Here is a 14,010-nt window from a genome sequence, read left to right as displayed (position 1 = left end):
TTTTTATAAAAAAAAATACAACTTTTATGAAATTATAATCTTTATTTTTTTAAGAATTATTTTTATTATAATCTAATACAACATACAAAAAATAAGATCCACTAAAAAAAACAAATTTTACTCATTTTTTATATGTTTATCTCATGCAACATGATAAACATACTTTTTTGGTTAGTAAAATTGGGTTATAAAAGTGTAAGGCTATATAAAATCATCCTTCTTATAAATATATTAGATTATATTTATATGGTTTTTATTATTTATATATAATTTAAAAAAAATTACACACTTAAACTCCAATTTTATACAATAATCTAAATAAGCAAATGTATTCTTAACTAGTTTGCAAGAATTTTTTTAGAAAGTTAGGCAACGATGTATAAACCTTGTAAAAAAACTACACTCCAACTTTTATTTTTCAAATAAGTATGGTATAAGTACAAGTAATATTTTGATGTACAAAAATGATTTCTCCCATTATAAGTAGGTTGCTTCTCTTGCCTTTATTGTCATCAAGCTAGCTAAACAAAGACAACCCCAACATACCTCTCAAACATGGCTTCCGAAAGGCAAGCATTCATCCTTATTCTCTTGTCCCTCTTCACATTCTCCTTCACCATCAAGTCTTCACAGGCATCCACTGGTGGGATCGCCATCTATTGGGGCCAAAACAATGGCGATGGCAACTTGACCGCCACATGTGACACTGAAAACTACGAGATTGTGATCCTCGCTTTCCTTACTACCTTCGGTTGTGACAGAACCCCAATATGGAACTTCGCAGGCCATTGTGGCGACTGGAGCCCTTGTACCAAACTACAACCCGAAATAGAACACTGCCAGAATAAAGGTGTCAAAGTGTTCCTTTCACTCGGAGGTGGAGTTGGAGACTACTCCCTCTGCTCACCCGAGGATGCAAAGAATGTTGCCGAGTACCTCTATGATAACTTCCTCAGTGGCAAATTTGGTCCACTAGGAAGTGTCACTTTGGATGGCATTGATTTTGACATCGAAAAAACAGAGAATTACTGGGATGACCTTGCAAGGGAACTAGATACTCTCAGACAACCCAAAAAATTCTACTTGTCTGCAGCCCCACAATGTCCTACTAACCCAATTTACTACCTTGGCACAGCTATCAAAACTGGCCTTTTCGATTATATATTTGTTCAGTTCTACAACAACCCTCCTTGTCAATATTCAGATGGCAATACTGCATTGCTTTTAAATTCATGGGACGCTTGGACCTCCTTAGTTCTACCCAATAATTCGGTATTCATGGGCTTACCAGCAGCGCCTGATGCAGCTCCAAGTGGGGGTTTTATAAAACCAGAAGTGCTGATTTCTGATGTACTTCCCTACATAAAGAAGGCTTCCAACTATGGAGGAATCATGCTTTGGGACAGATTCCGTGATGTTCAATGTCAATACAGTGATAAGATAAAGGAGTATGTACCAAAAGATGTATTGCAATTTGTGACAGCAGTTTCAGACGCAATATATGACTGTGTGTCCGCAGCTCTGCGCCGCTTCCTACCAAAACCATATTAGAATATGGGCATGGGCGTGCAGACTATACACTTTGCAGCCTATGTGTATGTGTGGAATAAACGACTGGTTAATTATATACCTTTGTGGTTTATAGCTAGTCAAGCTTTGATTTCCTAGGTGTTATGTATATGTAACCAATCAACGCGAATCAAAGCATGTTTCGTCTCATGTAATTAACCAGCCAACCTTCTTACGATGACAACACATGGCCGTAATATAAATAGGTTACAAAGAGACCTAGCCAGATACCTAAAAAGAGAATTTGTGTTTACCGGATCCATTGTCATGTAAACCAGCATTATGCTAAAATCTACTATACCTAAACTCGTCGCGATCATAATGGACTAATCAAAATAGTTAAAATTGAAATATTCATTAACTCGATTAATTTTAAAATATAAAATTAAGTAATTAATATTGCCCGCATAAATAAAAATTTCTAAAATTGAGATCATCTAGCCAACCAGCTCTTTCATGATCTATTGCGAGTTTTTTGCTAGTTTTGGATTCATTTGTATTTGGCTTACATGCTGCTGGTTGCTGTTTTTTATTTGTTTCATATGGGTTTGATAAAATGCATAGTTTATTTTATCAGAAATTTTCGTTTACATGCTCCTTATATTTTGTGCTGGACTATTAGTGCTTTCCCTCTATTCGTAAGAGTTGAGTATGCTTTGATCTCCTATATGTTGATTTCGGGTATTCCCAATGGTAGATTCTTGGGTTGGTTGTGAGAACATGGTCTTGGATCCTGTTTTGGACTGCACTCTGAATTTTGGTGGTGCTGACTTGATCCATAATTTTGATAAATATACTTTGCTGGTTTGTTGTTTACTTCGAGTCTTTATTTTCAACTTTAGTGCAGAAAATGTATGGGCTTATAGGACATGGAGTTTGTGTTTATTTGCTCCTACATGCCAAACAAGTTAATGATGATTCTCAGCATTTATTTGAAACTGGACAAATTGGTGTGTTTATAAAGAGAGATTGTTTTTGCTGGAATATACGGATCAGAAGGAGTATATGACATTCCACTCTCCCCTCCAAAAAATTAGATGGCTTTTTTTTCTGATTTCAGTTCTGTTTTTAGATTTAGGAACATTCTTGTTTCTGTTTTGAGATAGTTTGTTTCCGTTTGTTTGGGCTTAAAGCCTTATTGTTTACCAAAAGAGAGAGAGAGAGAGAGAGAGAGATTGTTTTGAGCGGGTAAAAATAAATATTTTATAAAATTAATGTGTTTCCAATTTTCTCGTGTTAAGATTAGATTCAACTAAATGAATCTGGATGTTATGTGATTTGATTTATCTTTTTCAATACAATATTTTCTTTTAATATTGATTGAATTATTCTATGTATAATGCTTGTATGGTTTTCCGTTTGAGGATTGATTTTGAGTTCATATATGACAATAGAAATATTAATATATGAACTGGATTTAATAATTTCATCATTTTTTTATGATTCTAGAAATAGAAATATGAAAATGTACAATCTTGATAATTCTCTATTTGTAATGCTAAGTCTTTTAAGAGATGCTAAGACGTCGGGTTTCTTAAAATGTAGTTAAGGTTAGGATACTAAGATATTGAGTTTTAACAAATTATGTTGAATTAAATGACGATATTAAAAGGAGAATTGATTTATAATTTAAATTAAGTTACATAAGTAAAAGTTAGTGGAAGTCAAAACCCTAACTACTTATTCTTGATAACTCCTTACACTCTTAATTTTGTTCTTATTCGCATTTTTTATTATTCTTATTTTAAATTAATTTATTTTTTGTTGCTTTTATTTTAATTACTTTTAGATATTATTTGCATATTCAATTTTATTATTTAAATTTATCCAACTTAAATGAAATAGTAAATTAGTGATTGAAATATTAATCCTCTTAGAAATCATACTCTTTTATTAATTTATTATTTATGTGATCGGGACAATTATCAGGTAAGCAACAACTGTAGTGAATTTGTCTCAAATAAAGCACAACTTCACCCTGCTTGGAAGAACTCTTGATTGCAGGAATACCTGAGAAGTTAGGACATTAGGTTCGCTGGTTTCACGTTCTAATTAATGGGATTGTTACTTGTTAGTGTTCCCACACTGGTGAATTGCAATGGAGGATTGTTACATAATTGAACTTACATATAAGATTGAAGCGTGAAACATGTACAGACACAATTATTATAGGGATATATCTATTGCGTAACAGAGATTTTTAGTTTTTTCCTACAGACACTAAGTTAGTTGGGGTCCATTGGTTTTTAGTTCTCTCTCTTGCTTTCACTTTTTCTCTCTTCTAAATTGTGTATGCAGTAAAAACTAAAAATTTTTGTTACATGATGCGTATACGGGTTTAGTGACGGGTTCACTGAGTGTACAATAAGATGAATTCATATAAAAAAGTACCCTTTTTATTTTAACATCTAAACTATTTTTTAAAGAGATTATTATTTATTATGTTATAAGAGATGATTTTATCTTTTTTACACATATAAAAGTAGGGAATTGTTTTTATTATGTAACATAACCTAAAAACATCTTCCTACACACACAAATTTATATGGGACCCACTTTAAATTTTTTCTCTTTTTCCTATTCTCTTTCCTCTTTTTGTGAGAGTAGAAAATTTGCTTTTAGGTTATGTTACATAACAAAAGCAATTCCCATAAAAGTATATAAGACCTTTGTATAGCTATATGAAAAGGAAAAATAAAAAAAGATAACATATTTCTCGCACACTTTTATATATATATATATAGAAAATAATTTTATTTTTTAACAACATAAAAAATATTAAACATTTTTTAATTGCATCCAAGATTCCAAATACGAAAATGCTTTACTTAAAAAAAAATCATGCATAATTTTATTTTATTTTTTAAGGACGATCCAAATAAACACTATCAATCTATCATTGTCATTTGTACACGACTTTTTATATTAGTACTGTTTAGGTGCTTTGTCAGTGGAAAAGCCACGTCCTTTACTCGCAAAATTACAAAAGAAACTTCCGAAATGTTGAAGGGATCATTGCACTTGAAAGCTAAACGTGGTATGGCATATCATCCATCAGCTTTTTTTACTCATAAGTTGAATTATATAATATTCATCAGATTAATTCTTTTCACAAGTCACATGTCACTCTACATATGTTTGTGCAAAAAAATGAAGTATGTCTGCCACGAACTGCGCCTGAAAATTTCTAAAATACTTCCATAATAAGTGCATCTCACTAATGAAATTAGGCTGATATATATATATATATATATATATATATATATATATTGGAGAGAAAAATAATAATTTTAATATTATAATTATATATTTTTAAAATATATAATTATAATATTAATATTATACTCAATGATCCGTGCTCCTGTAATAGCAAAGAAGCTTGCCGTATGAAGAAGTGCGGACTTAAATATGTATGAAAATAACACGGCGTCTTGCAGAATTCAATGCGTAAGAGGCGCTCGCTGATTTTTTCAAAAATCACAAAATAATGTACGATTTAAAAGCATATTGTTAAAAAGATCGGATTGATCAATCATTTAGAAAATTAAACATAAATTGTTACACATTTTGCTTTACATAGGTGAAAAACTCCAAATCTTCAATCTGCGACCGCAAATCAGCGGCTCACAAGCGCGAAACTCTCTTGAGAAAACACGTTATCCTCCTATTAAGAAAATGTATATTCCAGGCTGCCATCAGTGGAAAAATATTTACCATACTACGAACCGATCATTCAATACATTTTTTTATTAAAAAATAGAAAAAATTAACATATTTTTATTATCGTTACTTTTATTATTATTTCTTTCCATATCTTTCTTTTTTCTATTTTTGATAAGGAATACTTAGCAAAAATCTACTCCTTCGATTGGGGTAGACTCGGTAGAGTTCTGAACCCGATAAAAGCGTTAAAAGAAGAAACATCTAGTTGTTTGAAGAAAAAAAAAATCAATTTGTGTTGTGTCAGATTCAAAAGACGTTTTAGTCATTTAGCAGCAAGTATCTTTTATTATATGAATATTTTAAATTTAAGTAAAATATAAATTATAATGAAAAATAATATTTATAACAAAAATATTCAAAAATATGAAAAATTTAATTCAAGTAAAATATAAAAAATACTGGCTATAAATATATATATATATATATATATATATATATATAAACTACTGTTTAAGAAAAATATCTAAAATTGTAAAAAAAATGCATAATTAATTAAACTAAAATTATATTTAGAAAGTTAACAATTTCATAATAACATATTTTTTAATTAAAATAAAATGATTTAATAAATTTAATTATTCTTAAAAAATATATTTTATTTTAATATAAACATGGATTTAGTACGACGAAAGAGAGAATTTTTAAATTTATGGGATGCTATTATCTCAATCAAAATATATCAATTTTATAACATGGAGGAAGGGTCCACTACGATATGGACAAGTGAATAAGACACAATGGTAGGGTTCACTACCATAGGGACTAGGTAATAAGACATGCTAATGTTTTAATTTTATTTTATTTTACATATAGAGGTGGCAAAGTAGGCTGTCCGCTCCCGCCCCGCTCCACCTCGTCATTAATCCGCTAAAAAATAAGCCAGCCCACCCCGTCCCATTCCGTCAAAAAATGAGCCAGCCGCCCCGTTTTTGGAAGTGGGCTGAAAAACTTAGCCCGCCTCGCCTCGTTTGGCGGGTTGGGCGGGTTGGCTCGCCAGCCCGAGCCTATTTTACACTGTCCGCCTCGGCCAGCCTATGCCCGCCATCAACCCGCCAAAAAATGAGCTCACTCCGCCCCGCTTTTGAGATGGGTTGAAAAACTCAGCCCGTCCCGCTCCGTTTGGAGGGTTGACCCGCCGAGCTGAGCCCGTTTTGCCAGCTATAGGTACCGTACCTAGGAACTTTGAATTTGGAAATGAGGTGCATTTCGATTTTTGTTCAAAATATATATTATTTAGAGAAAAGTCATATTTATAAAGATGAGATAAGTTATATTTATAAATTTTTTATTTAAACTTTTTTACAAATTAGATTATATATTTTTGGAAATACATTTTAAATCAAGTTTATTCTCAGAAATACATAGTATAATTTATAAAGTTTATAATAATTTTTTTAAAAAATATAACTCTCTCGAATAAAAATAACTTATCTTAAAATAATTTTATCTTAATATACATTCTACAATTCTGATCCGTCAATAACTAAACTTTGGATCCAGTCTGCGAATAATGTACGTACTCAATGTAATCGGACCACTCAATTGAATTCAATCACCACACTGATTTTAGTTTGAGTTTACTGTAATTCTTGTTTCCTACTTATTTTCCTGTAATTCAATTTGAATATTCGCCCTTTAACTCTACTTTGATCATTTAAAGGGTTTAGTCGACGGCGACCCGTATTTCACTATTTCCTATAATTTACCATATTTCCTGTAATTTATTAAGTCTTATATACTTTTTATTTTTTCTTGAGAAAATTTTATTTTCACTTACTGTGATTTTTTTGGAGTTACCCAATCCTAATTATCTCTTTGAGACGAGTTGGCTCCCTCCGGTATCCCCACGAGCTTCGACTCTTTGAGCCGGCTATGGGACTAATCCGGAATGCGGAGGAACAGTGATGGCTAAAGGTTCAGCCCCCTCCCCAAGAATGCATTCAGCGGGAATCGAACACATATCCAACCCTACTAACTCGTCCCTTAAACTCGTGATTTTGTAATTTGTCATTTGATCTATTGTAATTTTAAACTCGTCCCTTAAACTCAATGAAATAATTTATCATTTAATCCTCTATAATTTTAATTTTTATTTACACTCTTTGTAGTAACAAAAAATTTCATTTAGATCCCTTGTGGTTTAAAAAATAATTTTTTTTAAAAAGTATTCAAAATAAATTTTTTCTCTCTTTTATTTTATATTCTCATGTAATACATTTAGGTTTTAGAAATTATTTCAAGTTATTTATTCTGAAATAAATTTATAAACTATCTTAATCTTTTTATTTATTTTAAAAATATATTTGAAATTAAAAAATATTATTTAAGATAAATTAAATTTGTATTATCCAAATAAGATATTTACTTTTTTTAGATAACGTTATAACGATATCAGGTAAACCATAGATAAAATAAAATAATATTTGATTTGAATTTATTTTCTTGATAAAAATAAGTGAATTTTTTTTAAAATTTATTTTTATTTTTTAAACCCTAAATACATTAGGTGAAGATATAAAATAAAAAAGAGGAAAAATTTATTTAAAACATTTATTTTTAAATTTTTTATTTTGTAATCATAAGGGGTTTAAATGAAAAAAATTCTAACCACAAAGTGTCTAAGTGAAAATTTGAAGTCACCGGAGGTAAGATGATAAATTATTTAAGCACAATAAATTTAATTGCTAAGTTTAAAATTACATAAGGGCAAAACAATAAATCACAATTATAATGGATAAAAATGAAATTTCCCCCTTTTTTCTTCTATGTTAGTTGATTAGCTAAGTTTAAAATTACATAAGGGCAAAACAATAAATCACAATTATAATGGATAAAAATGAAATTTTCCCTTTTTTCTTCTATGTTTGTTGATTATAAAATATTTGTAATAATCTATAAAACATAGCTTTATATATAAATCCGCCTTTTCTCAGGTAAACAAACCCCTTTTAATAAAATGTTCGTTTTCATTAAAAAATATTTTTGAAATATTTTTTATTAATAAGATATTTTGCTAAAAAAACTGATGTATTGTTTTAAAAATTACAGAAAATTAGAATATTATTCCATAAATATTTAAAAAAAAATAAATATATTTAATAGAATTGTTGTTTTTGTTTAAAAAAAAAAGGAATTGTTGTTTTTAGTAAGATCTGAAATTGAAAGCGACTTGTGGCTTTCTGAGCCTCGTATAATCTTTGACACGACGTCTATTTTCTACGTGTACCTTCTTCGCAGAAAGAATTGAAGAGACTCGTTAATAAAATAACGAAAAATCGACGCAAACTTAAAAAAAAAAAAAAAAAAAAAGTTTACGATCCTTATGATCTATGTAGCACCGATACGACACGACACTTCGACACGTCAATCCTAAAAAATTATGGATTTCGACACGTTAGGACACGTTTTAATATTGAATAATATTTTTAATTTAGATAGTGTATATTTCATTTAATATTTAATAATTTAACAAAAAAATAAAACTAAATTAATAATACTCATCAACACGTTATAAAGATGGAAGATTTAATAAAAAATAAGAACTGGGATGGGAGAGATATATAATATCAGATAGAGAGATCAAATCATATTAGAGAGAGATCAGAGACAAGGAAATACAACAAGAGCGTGATAAGAATTGACAACAATGATGCTGAGATGATCTCTTATCTAGAGAAAAGAAGATAAAAAAATGAAATTAGTGAAGCTTTATTAATATATTTAATTTTTTTTTAAAATAAAAAAATAAAAAAAATTACGAAAATATCATTTGACCGTGTTGGACACGGTTAAATTTGCGTGAAACGTGTCGGAAAAAATTGACCGCATGTCCGACACCGTATCAAAATGTGTCAGATATGACTATTCTTATTTTTACAAGTGTCTGTACTTCCTTCCTTATGGTTATCAGTTATGACATTGAACATGTATTAATCTGTGGCTAGAAAGTTCCTCGCACCAAAAACGTGCCGTGCCTAGAAATTTTTAAAAATTCCAGACATTGCTCTCAGTGCTCTGCTGTGGGCCCGTGACTTTCGACCTACTGTGCTCGACGATAGCTTAAAAATTTTAACCATTCTAAAAAAAAAAAGGGAAAAAGAAAAGATAGGTTCTGTTCTATTACAATATTTTAGTTTTCAGAACAAAAAAATAAAGATTTTTTTTAGTTTTCAAAATAAAAAAATAAAAAAACTCTTTTTGGTAAGATCTGTTTTATAAAAATGTTTTGAAAATTATAATTATTTTTTTGTTTTTAGAATCAAATTTAGAGAACATGTCTAACTTGATTTTGTTTAATGTTTTGATTTTTAACTTTGAAAATAAAAAAAAAAACACAGAAAAAAACTGTTTCCATAATTATTCTACAAAACAGATTTAAGAACAAAAAAAATCAAAACACAATCAAACAAACCCATAATTGCTTACGCGTTTTGTGATATTAATTTTTAATAAAAATATAATAATATATTATTGCACTTAACTTAATTATAAAAAAAAGTTAAAAAGGAAGATGATATGTAATTAAAAATAATACACACATTTTTATTAAATCCAGAATCCCAAATATTTAAATAATTTTACCTAAAATATATCTTATATAAATCCACTAGATCTTACAGCATCGGGCTATTGTGAGGAAATGCCGAGAAAGAAATAGATTAATTTTTTTTTTATAAATTCATTAAAAAAAACGTTAGTTAATCACGGGTGCAGTGGTGTTAATGCCTCTTCCTGTGTGGGCCACATACACTGCATTGCGACCGAGACCCATGAAATGTAAGCTTCATGTTTTATTGTATTTGATAAAATTGGATCATAAAAGTGTATAAGGCTACATAAAACCATCCTTCTTATAAATATATTACTTTATATTTACATAGTTTATATTATTTATATATAATTTTCAAAAATTACACACGTAAACTCTAATTTTATAACATAATCTAAATGAGCAAGTGTATCCTTAACTAGTTTGCAAGAAATTTTTAGAAAGTTAGGTAAAGATGTATAAACCTTGTAAAAAATATGAGTGCATTTTATAAGTTTTATATGGCAAAATAATTCATGGAAAAAGTATTTGTTATTTTAGATAAAATGATGTCATTTTGATATATATTTGGTGATTTTTTATATTCTATTTCCTCCCTAAAATTAAAAATATATGGAAAATGATATTATTTCATCTAAAATGACACACAATTATATTATTTAAAATGATAAATATTTTTCCTATAATTCATCTTAATAATAAATTATTTTATCTTGCTCATTAAAAATCATTCAAACATATAATCACCAAACAACTATTAATTTTATTTTTAAGCTTTTTTTTAAACATTAACTTAAAAGTAATTTTCAAATTAAAAAATAAAGGTACCAAATACGCTCTTTAGTATTGCTAGGTAGGTAATGTGTTTAAATTTGCTTATTAAGGAAAGTGTGTGGACACTAAAGAAGATTTAGAATTTTTTTTAAAACATCACCCTCACTTTTTGATTACTTAATACGTTCTTGAATTAACCCATTATATATTTAAAATAATTTATAATAATACTTTATTAAGAAAATTTAAAAAATTTAGAATTTTTTAGGAGATTAAATTTTTTTATAATTAATGTCTTATTAGGAAAATTTTTAAAAAAAATTGTCTAAAAATTAAGTCAAACCAAGCATGCGATAACTCGAATATTTAGTGGTTAATTTTTTTTTTTCTTTTTTTAACCTTTTATGAATGCAAATTCTATGTTAAAGTAATTTTTTTCAAATTTATAATGCAAACCATTTATTCATAAACACAATTTCTAAACTTAAATTAAACTTATTTAAGAATTTATAAATTTTGTGCAGACTATATATATGCTTTGCAGCCTATGTGTATGTGTGGAATAAACGACTGGTTAATTACCTTTGTGGTATATATCTAGTCAAGCTTTGATTTCCTAGGTGTTATGTATATGTAACCAATCAACGCGAATCAAAGCATGTTTTATCTCAAGTACTGTGTTTCGCTTTGAATTAAGGTTATCTATTTATACATGTAAAAGGGTTCCATATCTTGGTAGATCGAATGCCATGATATAGTCAAGGTTCTATATAACTTCTTAGTCCTTTGTGATGGATGACAATAACCCCTTCCAATTCCAACTATGCTCTTACATGTATCCTCTAGAGCGGACGCTATCAAAGGCTACAAAGTAAAAAGTAGTTAAAACACTACCTATTAAACCCCAACTAGTAAGTATAGTAGTGAGGTACAAGCAATGCTGGCCTTTTCTGTTAGATGAAAATGAGAAGTCTGCGAAAAGAACAAACATGTGAAGACTAGATGATGATGTGGCCTGTGATTATCAATGAGGTGAAGCTCAACATGTCGCCAGGCTCAGCATTCGAGTGCTCGGAGTCGGGTTGGTATAGGGTTTGCTTTACTAACATGGATGATGAAAATGTAGAAATTGCACTAAAAAGAATCCGAGTATTTGTTGGCAAAGGTGTCTAGGAATTTCAAAGTCTTCTACTATTGTTACATATATGAAAGTGTTCCATAGCACTCAATATGTAGGAACAAAACCTACTTAACGTGTAAATGATTCCAAAAATATATATAGCAGAGGACGATATAGAGAAGCCCAGACCATTTCTGCATAAAAGTTTTTCTGATTAGATTCAGTGAGAACTTGTAAAATCCCCATCCGCTCATGCTTTTCATGTATGTGATAACCACTTTTTCCTCAATGTATGGTTGAATCTGTTCTGTAATTGCACTTTGTGTTTTTCTGTTGAATATGAAAGTTTCGATGATGGAATCGTGTGGGTATAATCAAATCTGGGCATTGTTTCTTTATTTGAAGATTTTATATGCTTCCTGAACTTTTTACTTTTTTTAATTTGGCAAGATGGGAATGACTAGACTACTCTGTTGCATTTGTGTCTTTATCTTGATATGTTGGGATGTTTTATAATGAATTTGGCATACCATGCGATCATCTAGCAAACCTGCTCTTTCGTGATCTATTGTGAGTTTTTCGCTACTTTTGAGTTCATTTGTATTTGGCTTACATGCTGCCGTTTGCCGTTGTTTATTTGGTTTCGTATGGATTTGATAAAATGCAGAGTTTATTTCACCAGAAATTTTCCCATATGTGATGGGCTATTAGTGCTTTCCCTGGATGGCCGAGAGATGAGTATGTTTTGACCTATATCTTGATTTTGGGTATTCCCAATGGTAGATTCTTGGGTTGGTTGTGAGAACATGGTCTTGGATCCGGTTTTGGACTGCACTCTGGATTTTGGTGCTGCTGATTTGATCCATAATTTTGGTAAATATACTTTGCTGGTTTGTTGCTTACTTGGGGTCTTTATTTGCAACTTTAGTGCAGAAAATTTATGGGCTTTTGATATGGTCACTTGGAGTTCTGTCAATCTTTTCTTGACAAAGATATTTAATTTGGTGCCTGTGCTTATTTATGGGACATGGCCCTTGGGTGTTTATTTGCTTCTACATACCAACCAATCAGGGGGTTAATGATGTTTCTAAGCCTTTGCTTGAAACTGGAAAGACTTGGTGTGTTTATAAAGAGACATTGTTCTGAGGGGGTAAAAATAAATATTTTATAAAGCCCAAACGACTATGATACTTATTAGTATGTTAACTTCAAACTAATTAAACACTGCCCTTAATAGCATTACGGTATCACTGTGGATGGCATTGAATCTGCCTCAAATTAAGCATGACTCCACCCTACTTGGAAGAACTCGATAGGAGGAAGAACATGAGAAGTTAGCACAACAGCAGAATAAAACCTAAGCCGCTGGTAGCCCCAAGAAGTATTTGGTTAGCTGGCACTTAGTCTCGCTGGTTTCATGATAATTGAACCTACATATATTCCGTTTAATATATATATATATATATATATGAAAAAACATTTCTACAGTCATTTTAGATAAGGTTATCTACAGTTATCAAACAAGCAAAAAATACGACGTTTTGATTAATAAATGATGTTTCTGTAATTTTAAATGAATTAATGAACGGTGTTTCAGTAATTTATATATGATAAAAAAACAAACAAAATTACGGTAACATCCTTAATTAATTCTCCTAAAATTACCAAAACACCCTTCAGTAATCAAAACGACATAGTTTTTGGAGTAGCTGTAGATAATCTTATTTTAAATGGCTGTAGAATTGTTTACCTCATATATATATATATATATATATAGGGGTGTAAATGGGTCAGGCTAGGCCGGGCTTTGGCTTTCCTGGCCTAAGCCTATGTAAAAAAATATTCAGCCTATCTGGCCTATTAGACTATTAAAGGCTTTGTTTATAGGCCAGGCCTGACCTATTTTTAAAAATTAGAAAGCCTTATATGGCCTACAGGCCTTGTAGGCCTTCCACTGCAGATATTGAGCAAAAAAAATAATTGTATAGAGCAAAGAAAGTTCCATTCATGCATGCACTAATACTTCTTATAAGAAATAAAAAATGACAAACAAGAGTCAACATAGTACTCTAGCTCTGTAATGTATATCAGAGGGGAATTAAAGTCAAAGAAATAAGAAAAATAAGAAATAAATACAATTACTGGGTCCACCAAAGACGAAACTTAGAGACGAAAGTGAGAAGTCACTTAGAAGCGGCGGTGCACAAAAGGAATTAGGGTTGATATTTTGCCACCTAGAATAAATATATTATTTTATTTTAAAAAATTAAATAGG

The 14,010-nt window shown here is 29.9% G+C and overlaps 1 protein-coding gene across 1 annotated transcript; it reads left to right on the top strand.

Moving 5' to 3' along the window:
- Positions 1 to 555: 555 nt before the first annotated feature.
- LOC133288330 (acidic endochitinase-like) lies at positions 556 to 1,551 on the top strand. The gene has a single exon (XM_061486060.1). It carries the CDS (start codon positions 556 to 558, stop codon positions 1,549 to 1,551), a length of 996 nt encoding a protein of 331 aa, XP_061342044.1.
- Positions 1,552 to 14,010: the final 12,459 nt, after the last annotated feature.

Source organism: Gastrolobium bilobum, unplaced genomic scaffold (genome assembly GCF_033153095.1).
Source record: "Gastrolobium bilobum isolate Gb01-03AN ecotype WA unplaced genomic scaffold, APGP_CSIRO_Gbil_v1 utg2831, whole genome shotgun sequence".
NCBI classification, from domain to species: domain Eukaryota; kingdom Viridiplantae; phylum Streptophyta; class Magnoliopsida; order Fabales; family Fabaceae; genus Gastrolobium; species Gastrolobium bilobum.
Note: the sequence above shows the minus strand (reverse complement) of the source record. Positions and strands in the feature narration are given on the sequence as shown.